The sequence below is a fragment of the Propithecus coquereli genome, unplaced genomic scaffold, assembly GCF_000956105.1.
Source record: "Propithecus coquereli isolate 6110/MARCELLA unplaced genomic scaffold, Pcoq_1.0 Scaffold125, whole genome shotgun sequence".
Lineage (NCBI taxonomy): Eukaryota > Metazoa > Chordata > Mammalia > Primates > Indriidae > Propithecus > Propithecus coquereli.
Window position 1 is genome coordinate 7,009,149 of NW_012136636.1, and position 16,772 is coordinate 7,025,920.

General features: G+C 52.5%; 1 protein-coding gene across 1 annotated transcript in view; it reads left to right on the plus strand.

Moving 5' to 3' along the window:
- COL4A2 (collagen, type IV, alpha 2) overlaps positions 1 to 16,180 on the plus strand; it is a 176,939-nt gene extending 160,759 nt beyond the window's left edge. The window contains exons 39-48 of the mRNA XM_012637946.1: positions 691 to 762; positions 2,370 to 2,495; positions 6,746 to 6,862; positions 7,881 to 8,042; positions 8,127 to 8,225; positions 8,542 to 8,688; positions 8,826 to 8,942; positions 10,122 to 10,313; positions 11,631 to 11,917; positions 15,835 to 16,180. Coding sequence (XP_012493400.1) covers positions 691 to 762; positions 2,370 to 2,495; positions 6,746 to 6,862; positions 7,881 to 8,042; positions 8,127 to 8,225; positions 8,542 to 8,688; positions 8,826 to 8,942; positions 10,122 to 10,313; positions 11,631 to 11,917; positions 15,835 to 16,092 — 1,577 coding nt within the window. The 3' untranslated portion in view covers positions 16,093 to 16,180. The remainder of the gene's footprint in view (positions 1 to 690; positions 763 to 2,369; positions 2,496 to 6,745; positions 6,863 to 7,880; positions 8,043 to 8,126; positions 8,226 to 8,541; positions 8,689 to 8,825; positions 8,943 to 10,121; positions 10,314 to 11,630; positions 11,918 to 15,834) is intronic.
- Positions 16,181 to 16,772: the final 592 nt, after the last annotated feature.

Consider the following 16,772-nt stretch of genomic DNA (forward strand, 5'->3'; position numbering starts at 1 on the left):
CCTCAGGGTCCACTCATGGTCGCCACACACAGGGCACAGGAGAGACCCTGGCACGGGCTCGAGGGTGTGATGTTCTGCTGCAGGTTCCCCTGCTGCCCATGAAGCCAGGTCTGGGGAGCCCCCATGGGGCCTGGGGGTATGAGCTGGCCTGGCACACACCATCGGGCTGCCCTGCTCAGGGCCAAGGGCGGCCCCTTCCACTCCACGCTCCCAGCGGAGACAGGCCGCCCTGCCACGCTCACCGCGGAGTCGTAGAAGGAATGGCCACCTGCTTGCTGATCTTATGTGAGACGCTTCTATCCCCAGAAACCCAGCGGCAGAGGAAGTAACCTCAGGCCATTTGTTCCAGCAGTTTTTACAAACCGGATATGCACAGCGATAGGTATCAGGAAGAGGCATTGAGCACGTCACCTCCCAGGCCCCTTCTGGCTCTAGAAAGTCTGTAGAAAAGATTCTGTGAAAACTGTGTTTCAGTTCAGTGGTTTCCTGGGTAACATAGTGATTAGTTTACATGTCATGTAAACTGAGTATACAGGTTGACACGTCCCATTTGTCAGGGTTGAGCAGAATCGTAGGGGTGACAGTATCATAGCAAACAGAAACATGCCCAAACTTTCTCGGGGGCTTCTCCCACGCAGAGCTCCCTTTACCATCCTACTGGTGAAGTAATCATGAGTAAAATCCTCACAGGTTTCCCGGGAAGCCGAGGAATCAGCGGACTACACGGCTTGCCAGGCACCAAGGGCCTGCCGGGATCCCCAGGTACTCTGCGGCCACCCCCAAGGGGCTGCACTGGGGCGGGGGGCTGTGTTTTTGCAAAGTGTTGAGATGTGACCCTAAAAATCCATTCTTTCATGTCAAAAATTATGTTGAATTGACCCATCAAGGCTTCTAGATGGAGAGAAAAACCAAGGTCTTGCCTTTTGAGCAGGACCATGGGCACATTTGGGGACGTATTTGTCCAGAAGCCTGGCTCTTCCCGGTGCGGCACTTGTCATCTTTTATTTCCTGGCGTGAGGAAGACAGCATCGCTCTGCCTGGCCCGGGCAGTTCTCAGACTTGAGACAGTGACAATGGTGTCTTGTCAACTCCAGCTGCTCACAGTCCTGGGGGCTAGAAGTTGGAGGTCAGCATGCTGGCGTGGTCACGTTCTGGGGAAGCCTCTTCCTGGCTTCCCGCCATGTCCTCACATGGCAGGAAGAGCACCAGTGTCTCTTTTTACAAGGGCACTAATCCCATCACGGGGCCCCACCTCATGACCTCCTCCGAGCCTAATTACCTCCCAAAAGCACCACCTCCAAATGCGGTCACGTGAGGGTCAGGGCTTCAACTTACGACTTTGGAGGTGGGGACACAGTTCAGTCTGTAAAATGACGTATCAGAGTTTTTGTTCCATAGGAAAAAGAAACTCCTGAAGGGGATACACAGCCCCATTATTTCTGAAATCCAGTGACAGACTAAATTGGCATCATTGCCCCTCCTAAGCTGTCACACTAACCTCCAGATGCCCACGTATTCCTCAAAAGAGAGGGTCATCACTTTCTCCAGAAAGCTTCCTTTGAGCTCTGTCCTCCCTGAGATAGCACAGTACAGGGAGGTTCAGCAGCTTCTCTGAAACTTCTTTATCTCAAATTTAGTTCTTTTCATACTAATCTTAATATCCTTGTGTTTTCACTTAATTTTTTAACTTATGAATTGGACTAATAAAATAACACTTGAAGGGCATAGGGCAATGAGGGAGGAATCACTTTATTATTCATTATGTCTTTTTTTTTAAAGATAACTAATTGTTCTCTTTTCAGTTTATAAATGTTATTCATGTTCAGTGGAGAAAAATTTTTTTAAAAATACATTTAAACAAGAGGAAAAAAACACTCATAATCCTATAACTGGCATTAGAATGTACTCTTTGTAGATATTTTTTGTAACCAAGTAGTCGTCTATCTACAGATAAATTTGTATGTGTGTATATTGCACATAAATTCACACAATCACCTGCCCGTTAATGTTTCAATTCCAGTTTCAATGGGCAAGTGACTGGAAATCATTGTCAAAGATTTTAAATAGTGTTTTGCTTTTAAAACCTAATTAGGGCCTGGCATCTAGAGCTGTCTCCCAGAAGGCAGAAGGCCTAGGGACCCTCTGATGAGCCTCAGTTTTCTTATCTCTAAAGCCAAGGGGTTCCACCATGATCCCTCTGAGACCCTTCCAAATCTCAGATCCTGTGAGCTCCAGGCCAGGTAGCAGGCTGGGATCCCCTGGCTGCCTTCTGTCTCTCTGTGTTAGAGTCACACTCAACTGTTCTTGGAAAATCAGCCTTGAGTGGTTGGAAAGTGTTGACCCTGAATGCTGTTTTGACTCTTCCCCAGGTGCTGACATCTATGGAGACCCAGGTTTCCAAGGCTCTCCTGGGGACAGAGGTGACCCAGGAGAGGCCAACACCCTCCCAGGCCCTGTGGGAGCCCCGGGACAGAAAGGGGAACAAGGAGCTCCAGGTGAGCCACACACTGCAGAGCAGATACCACCCTCTCCTGACAGACCTGGCAGGGGCTGGGCCCTGCAGCCTCGCTGAGCAGAGGTGTAGGGATGAGCTGCTTTCTCCACGGAGGATTTCTTGTTGCGGAACCTCTTGGCCAGCCTTCCGTTGCTGATACTCTGCTATACCATTATTTTATCCCATCGTGTTGTTTAGGCATTGACCACTCATCCTGCATGGTAGCAGATGGGCTCCCTGGCCTGGAGACCCCGTCTGATCCCTCTGTGTGCCCGTGGGGCACCGGTGCAGGCCTGGCCATGACAAGCACCCTGAGTAGCGAATACGCGAATAAGTAAACGCACTGAACCTCCCAGCTGCGCCAGGCTGACCTGTCCTTGGGTAGGAAATGATCAGGCACACGTCTTCCCACCTCCTGGCCTCCCTGCTCACCAGACGAGGTGGGCTCCAGTCTAAATGAAATGGGAAACGTTCCTACATAAGAGAGAAATCAGGAGCTTGTCCCGTCGAGCGTGAGCTCACACCTCCGCGTCTGTTCCTGACCGTCTGTGCTGCTCCCCAGCATTCTGTCTCTGGGGCCGCCCTGACCAGAGGCATCTCCTGGCTCAGACACTGGTGCCAGGCAACACCCTGGCCTCCCTTTTCCCTCACAAATAGCTGGAAACTCCAGAATTCCTGACATCAGAGCTCTACAGCATTGATGTAAAGACAAGAGAAAGAGGAGAGGGGCTCCCAACGGGAGCCTTACTGTGTGTGCCAGGAGGCAGCATGGTGCTCACGTAGCCCTAGCAAGGTGAGGATCCAGGGGCAGTTCATAGCACAATCCCCAGTCAGGAATGGGGATCTAGGAGCAGCACAGTTGCATAAGCCCCAGTTAGGGTTGAGGATCCAGGAGCAGTATAATAACACAAGCCCCAGTTAGGGGTAAGGATCTAGGGTCAGTCTATAAGCATAAGCCCCGGTCAAGGGTGATGATCTAGGAGCAGTTCACTAGCACAAGTCCCAGTCAGGAGGGAGGATCTAGGGTGAGACAGTTGTATAAGCTCCAGTTAGGGTTGAGGATCCAGGAGCAGTATAATAAACACAAGCCCCAGTTAGGGGTAAGGATCTAGGGTCAGTCTACCAGCATAAGCCTCTCAAGAGCCCAGCAGTAAAGTTGACCATGCCCGTGACCTTTAAGGCAGACACCTGCTGGGTTCTTGTTCTGCCTCTCATACCTGCCCTGTGATCACCATGTGATCTTGGCCATGGTATTGACTCTCTCTAGGCTTTGTCTGTAGAATGAGGAGGAATATGCACTTCTGGGTATTAGCGGATTCAGTGAGATAATACAGGCAAAGCTCTTGCACACAGGAGGCCAGCAATACGTGTTGGCTTTTTTAAAGTCCTCAAAAGATAGCACATTTTTCAAAGAGGGTCTCAGTGATCATCTCCCCAGTCTGCAATCTGCAAGGGGTCTGAGAGCAGCTACGGAGAAGGCTTGGCCCACAGACGTGGAAGACACCCAGCGCCAGGAAGGGTGGAGGACACAGAGCTGGTGTTTTGACGGTGCATGCAGAGCACTGGCCCAGCGAGCACTCACAGAACACAAGCTGTCAGTGTTTGTGTGATGGGGAGGTTTTAACCCCCTACTCACATGTGGGCTGCCCAGGCTCAGAAACTGACTGCAAGGGTAGGTTACAATTTCCATCTCCAAGGAAATTACCTTGTTTATTCTCCTATTTATCCCTCATTAAAGTGCTCATCAGACAGTGAGACTCAATACATGTTTGTTCGAGGTGAACATCGTGAAGCTATAGCATAACTCCTTTTGATGTCACTTGAAACAGTTATGTGTAGCCCAGAATATCCCTAACTTACCACTTACAGCCCCGGTCCACACGCAATCTGTGCAGCACCCATATATCAAACTCTTCTGAGCCTGCTGTGAGCTCCCTGCACCCACCCAAGGGACCTGGGCTGCCCTCCTGCTTCCAAACAACTCTAGGTATTCGGTTCAGAGCCCTCATCCTGCGTGGTGGCCCAAGGAGCCGGTCCCGGAGGCCAGAGCAGACACCGCATCGTGCCCAGTGGGCCCTGGCGTGTGCGGCCGCTGCCTCTGGCTGGTGACAAGGGAAAAGGATGTCCTGTGATGACGCCCACAGGCTGACTGCAGTGTTGCTCAGGACGCAGGCTCTTCTCTGAGGACGTGGGAATAATCTCAGTCTGTTGTCTTCCTTTGCGTGAGTTTCGTCTCCGACACTGCAGCTGGAATTTGCACCTCAGCGCTTTCTACTGCCGACACCCGTATCCATAGAGTTTTTCTCAGTAGTTAGGAAGATCCGTGGGCTCCGCTGAGGAAACATAGCCGTTTTCCTCCTGACTCCAGCAGACTGACTCATGTTTGCTAAGTGTTCTCATTAACAGAGTCCCAGTCACTGGAGTTAATTGTTTTCACGGGAATCTGGCCAATCTGGGGTGTCACTGGATCGTCTAACGCAGGAGTCTGCCACTATGTACTGATGCTCGCCATCTGCTCCGGTTACTTTGTGACAACAGTCAGAAGCAGTTCACCGGGTGTCATTTTGTATCAAACTGCAGATGGTGGCTCACTAATCCCCTCAAGGTCGGTAAATCCACTTGCTTATTGTGTGTGATTTGTGAGACTGGAGCCACTTTTCAAAATGTTCCCCTGGCATTTGTTTCTTCCTCCTGCTTGAAAATACGGACGAATGGAATCCGCCCCCCCGGGACGGGCACCAGGATCTTTCAACGGGAAAATCTCTTCGTGTTACGGATGATGTGGATTAGTCACGAAGCCAGAGGGAATGCACAGGAACGGCTGTCGGTACCTCGTCTTACTTTTATGTGTTTGCTCTGTGTCCCAGCTCACTCTTCCTCCAGAGCAAAAATGGTGCCCGTCTTGGACACTTGCACATTCTGATGCTTTGAAGGATTCGAATGCTAGCCTTGGTCCCTAGACCTTCAGGAGAAACAAATGACTGAGTAGGTAGGAGAGAAAGTGACTTCCTTGTTCTGCTCACCAAGCCCTGGGCAGCCCCGCCTGGCACACACAACCCCATCGACATCTCATGGCTGATGACACAGGGAGGAGGGGATTTCCACAGTTTCTGTATGTGGCCGTTTTCCTCCAAGGTTCATCCCCTGTTAGTGCCAAAGCCTTTAACGCAAATACTGTCAATTCTCATGACTCACGGTAGTGAGTCCTGAAGTTCCCGAGGACACTGGGTTCATGAGCACTGAGCCGTTGCTCCCGGGGAAATACAGGGTTAGGTTCCTGAGCTCATCTGATCCCAGCATGTTCATCAGCGATCAACATATCGCTCTGTTTTCTGTGTGTTCCTGGTTAGTGGCAGCGTGTTGCACACGTGTGGCTGCTGCGTTAGTGCTGGGCTCGGGCCGGCAGTGCGTGATCATGCTGCAGGCTTCTCTGACTCGCGTTTTCTCCCAAAGGCTCATCACAGCCTTGTCTGGTGCTTAGGAACAGTAGGTGGCACCTCAGCACAACGAGGACACTTTAAACAGCAATATCACTAACCACAGCACAAAAATGTGGAAAACGTGGCACTAAACAGACCGCAGTAAGGACATCATTTGCAGTATGAGCTGAAGCAAGGCGTCACCTTGCTGGACCTCAGCTGGGATGAAATGTTAATATTTTGCCTCTCTGTGCAAGTCCAAGAGCACCAGCGTTGGTTCGAGGGGTTACAGAGAGTTTTCAAGAGTAGACAAAGTGGGAAATACAGAATCCGTGAGCAGTGAAGGTCAACTCCGTGCATAGCTGGGGTCCGAGTACTGGAAGGCAGCTCGGGGAGGATGGATGACGTGAATGCAGCCCGCACGCCTCACTCCGCAGTGCTGCAGCCTCCCTCCAGCCCCGTGCTCACAGAGCCGCCGCGGTCGCGGGACAGAGCTAAGCAGCTCTGGCTGGGCTGCGGCTGAGGCTCCGTCTGCACGGCCAGGCAGCGCCTTGAGCAGGTAGAACGCACAGGACAGATCCCAGGAGAGGCTCTCGGGCCTGGCCGTGGCCGTGTGCTCGCAGGAGGGAGGATCTGCTGGTGGGTGGCCAGCCCTCCTGACGGTGTGTCATGTAGGTCCCTGCCGCCCCAGCTCCACTCAGAGAGCTCACCCTGAGGTGTCCCTCGCCCTCAGTGGCTCTGGCCCTCTGCAGGTGCTGGCATGGAGGGAAAGCAGCGGATTGGAAAAGGTGGGCCCTGCTGCTGCAAATAACTTCTTCCACTTTCCTCCTAGGGGCACGAGGCCCAGCCGGGAGTCCGGGACTGCAGGGGTTCCCTGGCATCACACCACCTTCCAACATCTCTGGATCACCCGGTGACAAAGGGGCACCAGGCATATTCGGCCTGGAAGGTGAGTGGGTCTCAGGCGTTTGCGCGTTGTAATCTCCATGGCAGGCACTGCGATGGCCGCTTACTTTCAGAGTAGAACAGATGTTCATTCCCACACTGTGTCCAGACCCCGGCCCAAGGGGCAGTGGCCACTGTGGCTCATCCTGCGTTTTGTCCACCCCTGCACGACCTGGTCCCCAGGAAACCGAGGCACAGGCCTTGTCAGTCACTTGCTGCAGGATCAGACAGACTGCAGTGGACTCGGAAGCGCGCACCGTGGAGGGGCTGCTTGTGCTCCGCCGCGTCGCGCTTAGGCAGGTATCAAGTCTGGTTTGTGGGTCCCAGCCACGTGTCACCTGAGGACTGAAGAGAGGTGGGGTGCAGGTGAAGCCACCTGTCACACAGCATTTGTGCCTCAGCGTTTACTGCGGCATGATTCACAGCAGCCACGAGGTGGACCCGCCACGCTGATCAGTCCATCATGGATGAGCAAGTAGACAGTGCGGTCTGCACACACCGGGGAACGTTATTCAGTCTGAGAAAGAAGGAAGTCCTGTCACAAGCTATGACCTGGGTGAACCTTGTGGACATTGAGCTGAGTGAAATAAGCCAGTGACAAAAGAACAAATTCTGCAGGATTCCACGTAAACGACAGAGCTAGAATCATCAAATTCATAGAAAGCAGGGCGGTGGGTGCCAGGGGTTAGGTGAAGGGGACGGTTTTGGTTTCGGATGATGAGAAAGTTCTGGAGATGGATGGTGGTGACAGCTGCATGACAATGTGAATGTGCTTAATGCCACTGCACAGTACACTTAGAAATGGTTAAGATGGTAAGTTTTATATATTTTTTACCGCAATTTATAAAAACAAAAGAAAGATAAAGTCTTGCAGTGCTACAAACCTGCCAAAGACCATCTCCTGAGCGGGTGACTCTGCACATGGCCACCCATCCCCTGGAGTCCCAGTGCCCCGGTTGGCTGTGGCGGTGCCTCCTCGGGGTCCTGTTTCAACTCTCCTTTCTTGTGATTTGTGCCAACAGGTTACCGAGGCCCCCCTGGGCCACCCGGGCCTGCTGCTCTTCCTGGAGGCAAAGGTGACGCGGGGAACCCAGGAGCTCCCGGAGTCCCAGGCACCAAAGGATGGGTCGGGGACCCCGGCCCCCAGGGCAGGCCTGGCGTGTTCGGTCTCCCAGGGGAGAAAGGTAACAGTGCCCGCAGCAGTGGTCACGGTGACTGGAGCCCCCCTCCCGACACACTCGAGTCCCAACGTCCCCTTTGTGTTGCAGGGCCCAGGGGTGAGCAGGGCCTCATGGGCAACACTGGAGCCACCGGGACTGTGGGTGACAGAGGCCCCAGGGGACCCAAAGGAGACCAAGGATTCCCCGGTAAGTGCCGTCTGCACGCTGCAGGGCTCAGCGGCTCAGGCCAGCATCCTCTCTGTCCTCCAGCGTCCTCACAGTCTAAAGAGCAGAGAGAAAACCAGGGCTGGGCCCCAAATGCGCTTACGGGGGCTTGGTGGAAGGAAAATGGAATGTTTCAGTGGCAGGGTGCAGAGTGACCCCTCAGTGCGGTATTACCCATCTCACCCCTGGAAAGCAAGATTGTTCCAGGAAGTGCCAAGATGGGCTTCCGCGGCGTGGAAGTCAGAGAGAGAAGCTGGGGGTCCGCGTGTGTTTACAGGGCCTTTCTTTCCCTTTCCAGGTGCGCCCGGCCCTGTGGGATCCCCAGGGATTGCAGGAGTCCCCCCGAGGATCGCCGTGCAGCCTGGGATAGTGGGTCCCCAGGGGAGGAGAGGTCTTCCCGGGGCGCAAGGCGAGATGGGGCCCCAGGGCCCCCCCGGAGACCCAGGTAGGTGCTGAGCTGGAGCCTCCAGGGAGGGGCTCATCTCCTTTGCTTTGTGTCCACTTTGGTCCTCTTGCTGAGCACCAGCCGGGCCAGCCCATGCAGCTTGCAGGCATCACTCAGGCTTGTCTGGTGCCTTGCAGGTCTCCGCGGGGAACCAGGGAAGGCCGGGCCCCAGGGAAGAGGCGGCGTGTCGGCTGTTCCAGGGTTCCGGGGGGACCAAGGGCCTGTGGGGCACCAGGGGCCAACTGGCCAAGAAGGTGAGTGACCAATGGGGAAGGGGAGGGCAGGGGCCTCTCTGGGGTGCTCCGTGGGCCTGACACACAGACTGTGGTGCCGAAAAGCCAGAGACGGGGGCTGCCTCTCCCCTCACTCCCACCCCCAGCTTGTCTGTGGCCGTCATCCCTGGGCTCCCCACTTAGCCCAGAGCACCCGGACAGGCTCCCTCCCCTCCTCCGAGACGTGTGCAGGTGCTGCAGCGTGAGGGGCAGGGGTTGATGAACCTCAAGGAGCTGAAGGAAACCAAGTGAATTAACAGGAGCCATTGTCAAGTCTCTTAAAATTATTTGTGCATGTGCAGGGTGGACGGGGCAGGCCAGGAATAACGGCCATTGGTGCAAAACAAAAATCCTTGATGTTTGTTTTAATCAACCTGAGCTCAGTTTGAGCTGACGGTATGAGCAGCCGTGGGAAAAATTAAACGTAGGCGGCATGAGCAGTGTCCAGATCAAAGGAAATAGCAATCTGCCCTCCCAGGGCAGATACACAGGCAGAGGTGGTGCCTGTCAGACGCACATCTGGAAACAAACGTGGAGAAGTCAGAGTCCATCAGGGCAGAGAGCACAGAGAAGGGGGGAGGGGACATCGTGGGAGAGTGGGGCATAGTGGCTGTGCCTTGGAGGGGAGGGCACGGCTGCTTTCACAGTCGGAAGGGCCGTTGTGCTGGAGATCAGCTGCCCTGCTGTGCTCCAGGCAGAATGGACCCCCCGAGTGGAGGTTACCGGGAGGCAGATCTCAGCTCCACATGGGAAGAACATTCCAACCCGGGGAATGGCCACGTGCACAGTGAACTTGACTGAGATAGGCTGCCTTTCCCGCTGCACAGGGAGCAGGGCTGCCTGGTGTGTCTTCTTCTGACACCTCCAACTCGAAGGCTCATCCATTCAGCACACCCTGAGGGGAACGTTCTGTGGCCAGCTGAGTGCTTTAAGGAAAGGACCCACCCTCCAAGTTCAGTCGCATTCTTATCATCAGCTCGTGCTACTGGGCACAAAGTTTAAGTCAAATTCTTCCCAAGAGGCTCCTGGTCTAAAAAGACAGACCCAAGCTTGGGGAAGAAGAGCGTCCATTCTGGGTGTCCCCAAAAACTGCCCTGCGCCCCGGGTCCAGAGGTCCCCACGGGGCAGCTGAAAAGGGCTGTTTGTCTTGCTCGGCCCTAGGTGAGCCAGGCCGTCCGGGGAGCCCCGGCCTGCCCGGCATGCCGGGCCGCAGCGTGAGCATCGGCTACCTCCTGGTGAAGCACAGCCAGACGGACCAGGAGCCCATGTGCCCCGTGGGCATGAACCGGCTGTGGAGCGGGTACAGCCTGCTGTACTTCGAAGGCCAGGAGAAGGCCCACAACCAGGACCTGGGTAGGTGCCCCGCCCGCCCCGCGACTGCCGGGCTCCTGGCCCTGGAGGTGTCAAGGTCAAAGGACACAGTGAGATTTGTGAGTCCTCCCAGGCCTGTGAGTTCCTCCTGACTGCGGGCCTGGGTCCCTCACCTTCCCGGGGCTTCAGAAAAGAGTAAAAGGACCTTCAAAGTAGAAGTCTCCCAAAATCCTCACACCTTAACACACAGACCTGCCTTTTAACTCGGCATCCACCTCCGCAGGCTCGGGTGTGGCTCAGGTATGGCTCCAGCCCGGCAGGGCCCCTCTCCACTGGGGGCCGCCTGTTGCTTCACCTCCTTCCTGCTTTTCGCGCCAAGTTCTGTAGGCAAGCTGGAGCCAGGCGGGGCCGAGAGGGGCTGGGCTTCACATCCTTTCCCACACAGATGCCCCGGGAAAATGGACACGTGCACGTGTTCGTGTGTGATTGTCAAAGTAAGCCTTTAAAAGGCATTACGGTGACCTAAAAAATACAGAAAAGGCAACAAACAGAAACTGAAAGTGAGAGTGGGGGCATCCTAGTCTGTGGTCACCTTTGAGGGGAGTACGTGAGGGGCACCAGGACACTGACCACGTTCTGTTCCGCGGTGCAGGTGACACTGGACGCTCAGCCTGGGGAAGTCTGTGGAGCTGGACGCTTGTCATGTGTGCACATTCCTGTCTCTGTGCTCTACTTCCATAACAAGTTCTTAAACCACAGTGGAGCCGAGACAGACAAGGACAAGGACCTAAAACAGACAGACAAGGACAGGGGCCAGAAGGCCAAGGGTGCACCACACTTCTGGCTCTAGGACTTTGCACCGTGGACGTGCACAGGGAAAGCTGCTTAGCTAAATAATTCTCTCTTGCATGAGATAAAGAACGTCCTTGGACCCAGAAGCAGTGGAGCTCTTGGGAGGTGGGGACAGCCGGGGACCCCTCTGGAGGGCGCCATGAGGCATAGAGGGGCTTTGTCTTGCATGCCATCAGGAGTTTCTTGGGGCCGTGCTGTTAAGATCCCCTTAACATAGGGCTCACCCCAAATCACATAGAAACAGCTCCCTGCTGACCAACTTGGTCCAGAGGTATATGTGAGATCTTCTAGAAGAGCAGAGCTGTTCTGAAATGCCAGTGGAGTCTGTTCTATTCTTTAATAAAAGGAATTGGAAAGCCTCAGCTTGGTCCCCCAGAGGATGACTAAACCTGTCCTGGGCTTGGCCCTGGGGCCATCCATGATGTGGAGCATCCCGGGCCTGGCCAGGGCTGCAGAAGCATGCTCCAGCCATGATGGGCTGCCAGCTCATGACCCCTTCTCCCGCAGGGCTGGCAGGCTCCTGCCTGGCGCGGTTCAGCACCATGCCCTTCCTGTACTGCAACCCCGGTGACGTCTGCTACTATGCCAGCCGTAACGACAAGTCCTACTGGCTCTCCACCACCGCCCCGCTGCCCATGATGCCTGTGGCCGAGGATGACATCAAGCCCTACATCAGCCGCTGCTCTGTGTGCGAGGCCCCAGCCGTTGCCATCGCTGTCCACAGTCAAGATGTCTCCATCCCCCACTGCCCACCTGGGTGGCGGAGTTTATGGATTGGATATTCCTTCCTCATGGTACGTGGTACTTACCTGCTCTCTCTCAGAGCATGGAACCAGGTGGAAATCGAGTTCGTCTCCACAACCACACCTTGGCTGGGGACACTGCAAAAACATTTGCCTTTGTAAGAATAATCAGACAGGGCAGTTGTTCAAGTTGTGCACTGCACAAGAGCACTTCACCCAGGGGATGAGTGAGAGATGACAAAGCTTGCACTTTGCTAACCAAGCCACTTGCCAACGCATGGGCTGCCCCCACCCAGAGAAGGCCCGTTAATTTGCTACCGAGTCTTTGTTCACAGTGTAATTTGGATAACTTTGGCCTGTTATCTGTCTTACTAGGCCCAACACCAAAGGTAAAGCTGTTTTTAGTTTACCATAATGTAAATATAGGCAAGAATTTTATGTATAATCCTAAAAATCTTATGTAGAATCTATCTGGAACCTAGAATACCCTCAAGAAACATATATGAACTGGTTGGTTTTAAATGGATGTACATTGATGAGAAAATTTCTGGAATATGAGTTCCAGATTGCCTTTGGGTATAAAACAGAGAAGCTTCAGTTTTGGCCAGCGTAGGTGAGCTTAACATCAAGGGTGGGGATTGTACCACCGCAGCATCTCTCACAGTTCACTTCAGGCTCCCTGACTCCTGATGGGGTTACAGCCCGATAAACCCACTGCGGGATGAAAAAATCCTAAATCGAAAGTGCATTTTCAATCCATGATGGGCTTATCACGGTGTAACCCCATCGTACGTTGAGTGCACTGTCAGTGCCAACAGGACTTTCTGTTGCTCTTAGAAGTGAGGTACTTCCTGACCCTGGTTCTATCAGGGTGAGAGGACCCGTCTCGTCACTCATGCCTTCTGGGGGATGTCACTTCCATACCATTGTAAAGTGGAAAATCTTAAGTCAGGGACTGTCCGTATACCATTGTGGGGGAAAAGAAGTCCAGCCAAAGGCAGTGGGTCTTCCATTGAGTTTACATTTATTATAGCTGTCGCAACTCTACCTATATTGATCAGATGCCCAACATGTTAAATATTTTATAAATTATATAAATAACGTAAATTAACAATTGCTAATCTTTCAAAACAACAGAGAAAAATCCAGATTCTAGGAAAGGAAGGGAAAGATAAATACGTATTGTTACTTTAATATTTTAATAGGTATTATTGCTGTATAAGTTGAAGTAGCAGGATCCTAAGTTCTGTACAGGGACAGGTGCAATTTCTACTTTTTAAGAAACTATCCTTTAAGGTGACTTTGGAGCGACCTTCTTTGGGTTTCACAATGACCTTCAGGGTTCCCTGTGTCATGGAGGAAGTAACCTTTGATGGTTCCTATTTCCTTAAACCCCATTGTTAAATTCAAAAATAAACAAACCATCTTCCTCATGAAGGGAGTGATTACACGGTATCCAAAAAATTCAAACGTCCCTTGTTTCATTAGCAGTTATGTCTCAAATTAATGTCACTAGACATGCAGAAATTATCCCCTGCACACTTTATCCTCTGCTTAAATAAATGGCTGAAAGCTCCAGCAAGCCAGAACCCAACATTCCCCAAAAGGCCTGAGACGGGTCCTCTCACCCTGCTGATAGAACCAGGGCTCAGGAAATGCCTTAACTTGTAAGAGCAGCAGAAAGTCCCATCGGCATTGTTGATAGATAGGTGAGCTGTGGCATGTCTCGTCTGCACATCAAATACCCTTTAATCCACCCCATAAAGTGATGAGCACATTGTACTGCTCAGGGCTGCCAGCATCTCTACATAATGAGAGCTGACTTTGGAAAGGAGATAGCTCAGCTCAGAGCTGTTGCATGGTCAACAGCGGCCGGTGAGGATGGGCAGCCCAAGGGGTGTGCCTTTTGCATTCCCATGAGTGCCCTGTTGGGGAGGAGGGCAGAGCTCCCATGTGCAGACAGTGGGGCCGGAGCTGTCACAGCAGAACCCATCTGCTCCCTCTCCTTGGGGGCCTCTCTCGAAGCTGGTCTAGTGGCAACTACACATATCTAGCTGGCCATTATTTTAGTTTTTCCTTTTTCTTTTTCTTGAGACAAGATCTTGCTCTGTTGCCCAGGCTGGAGTGCAGTGGCACAATCACAGCTCACTGTAACCTCGAACTCCTGAGCTCAAGCGATTCTCCTGCCTCAGCCTCCTGAGTAGCTGGGACTACAGGCACATGTCACCATGCCTGGCTAACTTTTCTATTTTTCGTTGAGAAGGGGTCTCACTATGTTGCGCAGGCTGGTCTTGAACTCCTAGCCTCAAGCAGTCTTCCCACCTCAGCCTCCCAAAGTGCTAGGATTACAGGCATGAGCCACCATGCCCAGGCAGTAGTTTTCATTTTTTAATTCAGGCTACTACATGGTCCATATGGATGTGTAAGTGTTCAAGGCTTCTTCTCAGTGTCAGCCTCTCATTCAGGCAATTGTCTTAAGATATGTTGGCTGCCATGAGTCCCAAAGCCAGAGGCTTGTCCGCTGAGAAGAGCACACTGGAAAGGGTGTGTATGTGCATGCGCTGTGTCCATGTATGCGTGTGTGTGCACATGAATGCACGCTGTGTGTGCCCTCATCAGTGTGCGCGTGAGTGTACATACATACATGCATGTGTGTGTACATGCATGTGTGTGTCTGTGTGAGGACACGTATGTGAGTATATGTGTGCGTGTCCATGTGTGTGTGCATGTGTGTACCAAAGTCAGCTATTACCCAGCTGGCGCCAGCCTCTAAGGCTTCTAACATTGTGCTCCCACTGACCCTGGAGGCTCCACTGGGGTGTCCCTCCCAGGGCTGTGCCTGCAGCCCCCAGCATGGCCTCTGCTCCTTCAGACCAAAGTGAGGCCCCACTTCCCACCGCCTGTTCTCAGCAGACAGAGCGGGGCAGTGCGGAGCTGGGAGGCTTCTGCCTTCTGTGAGCAGAACACCTTTTAGAGATTTAGTTTTTGATTTTTTGCTGTTTTGTTCGCAGAAAAGGTTCAACTGAGGCCCCTGCTTAAATATATCACAGTGCAGCCTCTTTTTCCCTGCAAACTGACCTGAGATGTTTCCGTTCCAAATAAACAGGCTCTGACCACCCCCGTCACCACTCAAACCTGCTCAGCCAAGCCAAGTGACACTCATATACAAACTCTGAGATCCAGAGCCCTACCATGTGCCCCCATAAAAGCTAACGATGTTTGTGCAACCGAAAGTAAAACTTTAAAATAGTAAAAAAACAAAGCTCCCTTGGAAACCTCACCCAGTTTCCTGGCAACCTCAGAATTGACTAATTGCTCAATTAACAACTTCTGATTTTTAAAAAATGTTGATGACACAATACATATTTATTGTAGAAAAATCAGCAAGTACAGATTTTTTTAAAAAGAAAAAAATAACTAAAACCACTCATTCTTCCTCCCTGATCACCAACGTATACAGAGGGCTAGGGAGGCCACTGCAGTGCTTACCTGTAACTTACCTGCCTCAGACACTGGCCCATGTGTTTTATTTTTTATTTTTAAAAAGTTAACATTTTGTTATTTCTCCTGCCAAGCATTTTTCTTTGAATGGATGATTGGGTAGATGCTTGTGTTTGGTTTTTGTACAAAACACAGTCAACAGTACATACTGATGATGCCTGCAATTGTTGTTCTGGTTTTACCGAACAGCCAGCCATGACCGTGGTGGGTGTGGACGGCCCTGCCCGGCAGCTCGGCACACTCTCATGCCCGGGGTGCCACCTGCATGGGGCCCTGAGTTTATCCCGACACCCCCTCCTGCTGCACAAGGTGCATTCAGGACAGTGCTGAGTGTGGGTCCGCAGTGACACAGACGTGGTCATGGTCTGTTGTTCAGTAGAAACAAACCAGCAACAGCAGGCTATACCCTGAGCCCTGGGCACTCCGGGCTGCAGGCTCCTAACTTGCTGTCTCTGCCCTCTGAGCAGCACACCGCCGCCGGGGATGAAGGCGGCGGCCAGTCACTGGTGTCGCCGGGCAGCTGTCTGGAGGACTTCCGCGCCACGCCGTTCATCGAGTGCAACGGGGGCCGTGGGACCTGCCACTACTACGCCAACAAGTACAGCTTCTGGCTGACCACCATCCCCGAGCAGAGCTTCCAGGGCTCGCCCTCGGCCGACACGCTCAAGGCCGGCCTCATCAGGACACACATCAGCCGCTGCCAAGTTTGCATGAAGAACCTGTGAGGCCGCAGCGCTCTTCTCGCTTGGCACTCGCTCCAGGAGTTCATTTTGGTGCTTATTCTTTTGTTTGTTTGTTTGTTTTGTTTTTTGAAACAGTCTTACTCTGTCGCCCTGGGTAGAGGGCAGTGGCGTCATCATAGCTCACTGCAGCCTCAGACTCCTGGGCTCAAGTGATCCTCCTGCCTCAGCCTCCCGAGTCACCGGGACTCACCACCACACCGGCTAATTTTTCTATTTTTAGTAGAGACGGGGTCTCACTCTGGCTCAGGCTGGTCTCAAACTCCTGACCTCAAGCGATCCTCCTGCCTTGGCCTCCCAGAGCGCTAGGATTACAGGCGTGAGCCACCGTGCCCAGCCTTGGTGCTTAATTTTTTTTTTTTAATCAGTAAACATTTTTTCACATATTCTTATACAGAATTACAGTATAAAAAGCATGCAGATTTATATTTTACAATGGAAATTTCCTTACCTGAAGAGAGTAAAATGTATTTTTCAATGAATTTTCTCAGTTAATGTTAAAAAAAAAAAAAAAAAACAAGAAAGAGATTAAGGCAAATGCAATTCCTGTGCTAAAGATATAGACCCCGAGGCACAGAAAGGTTAGAGACACAAGTTGGCCCACTCACCATCCTGAATCTGCAAATATATCCACTCTGCCTTCTACTCCAGGGTTCATTTTGCCT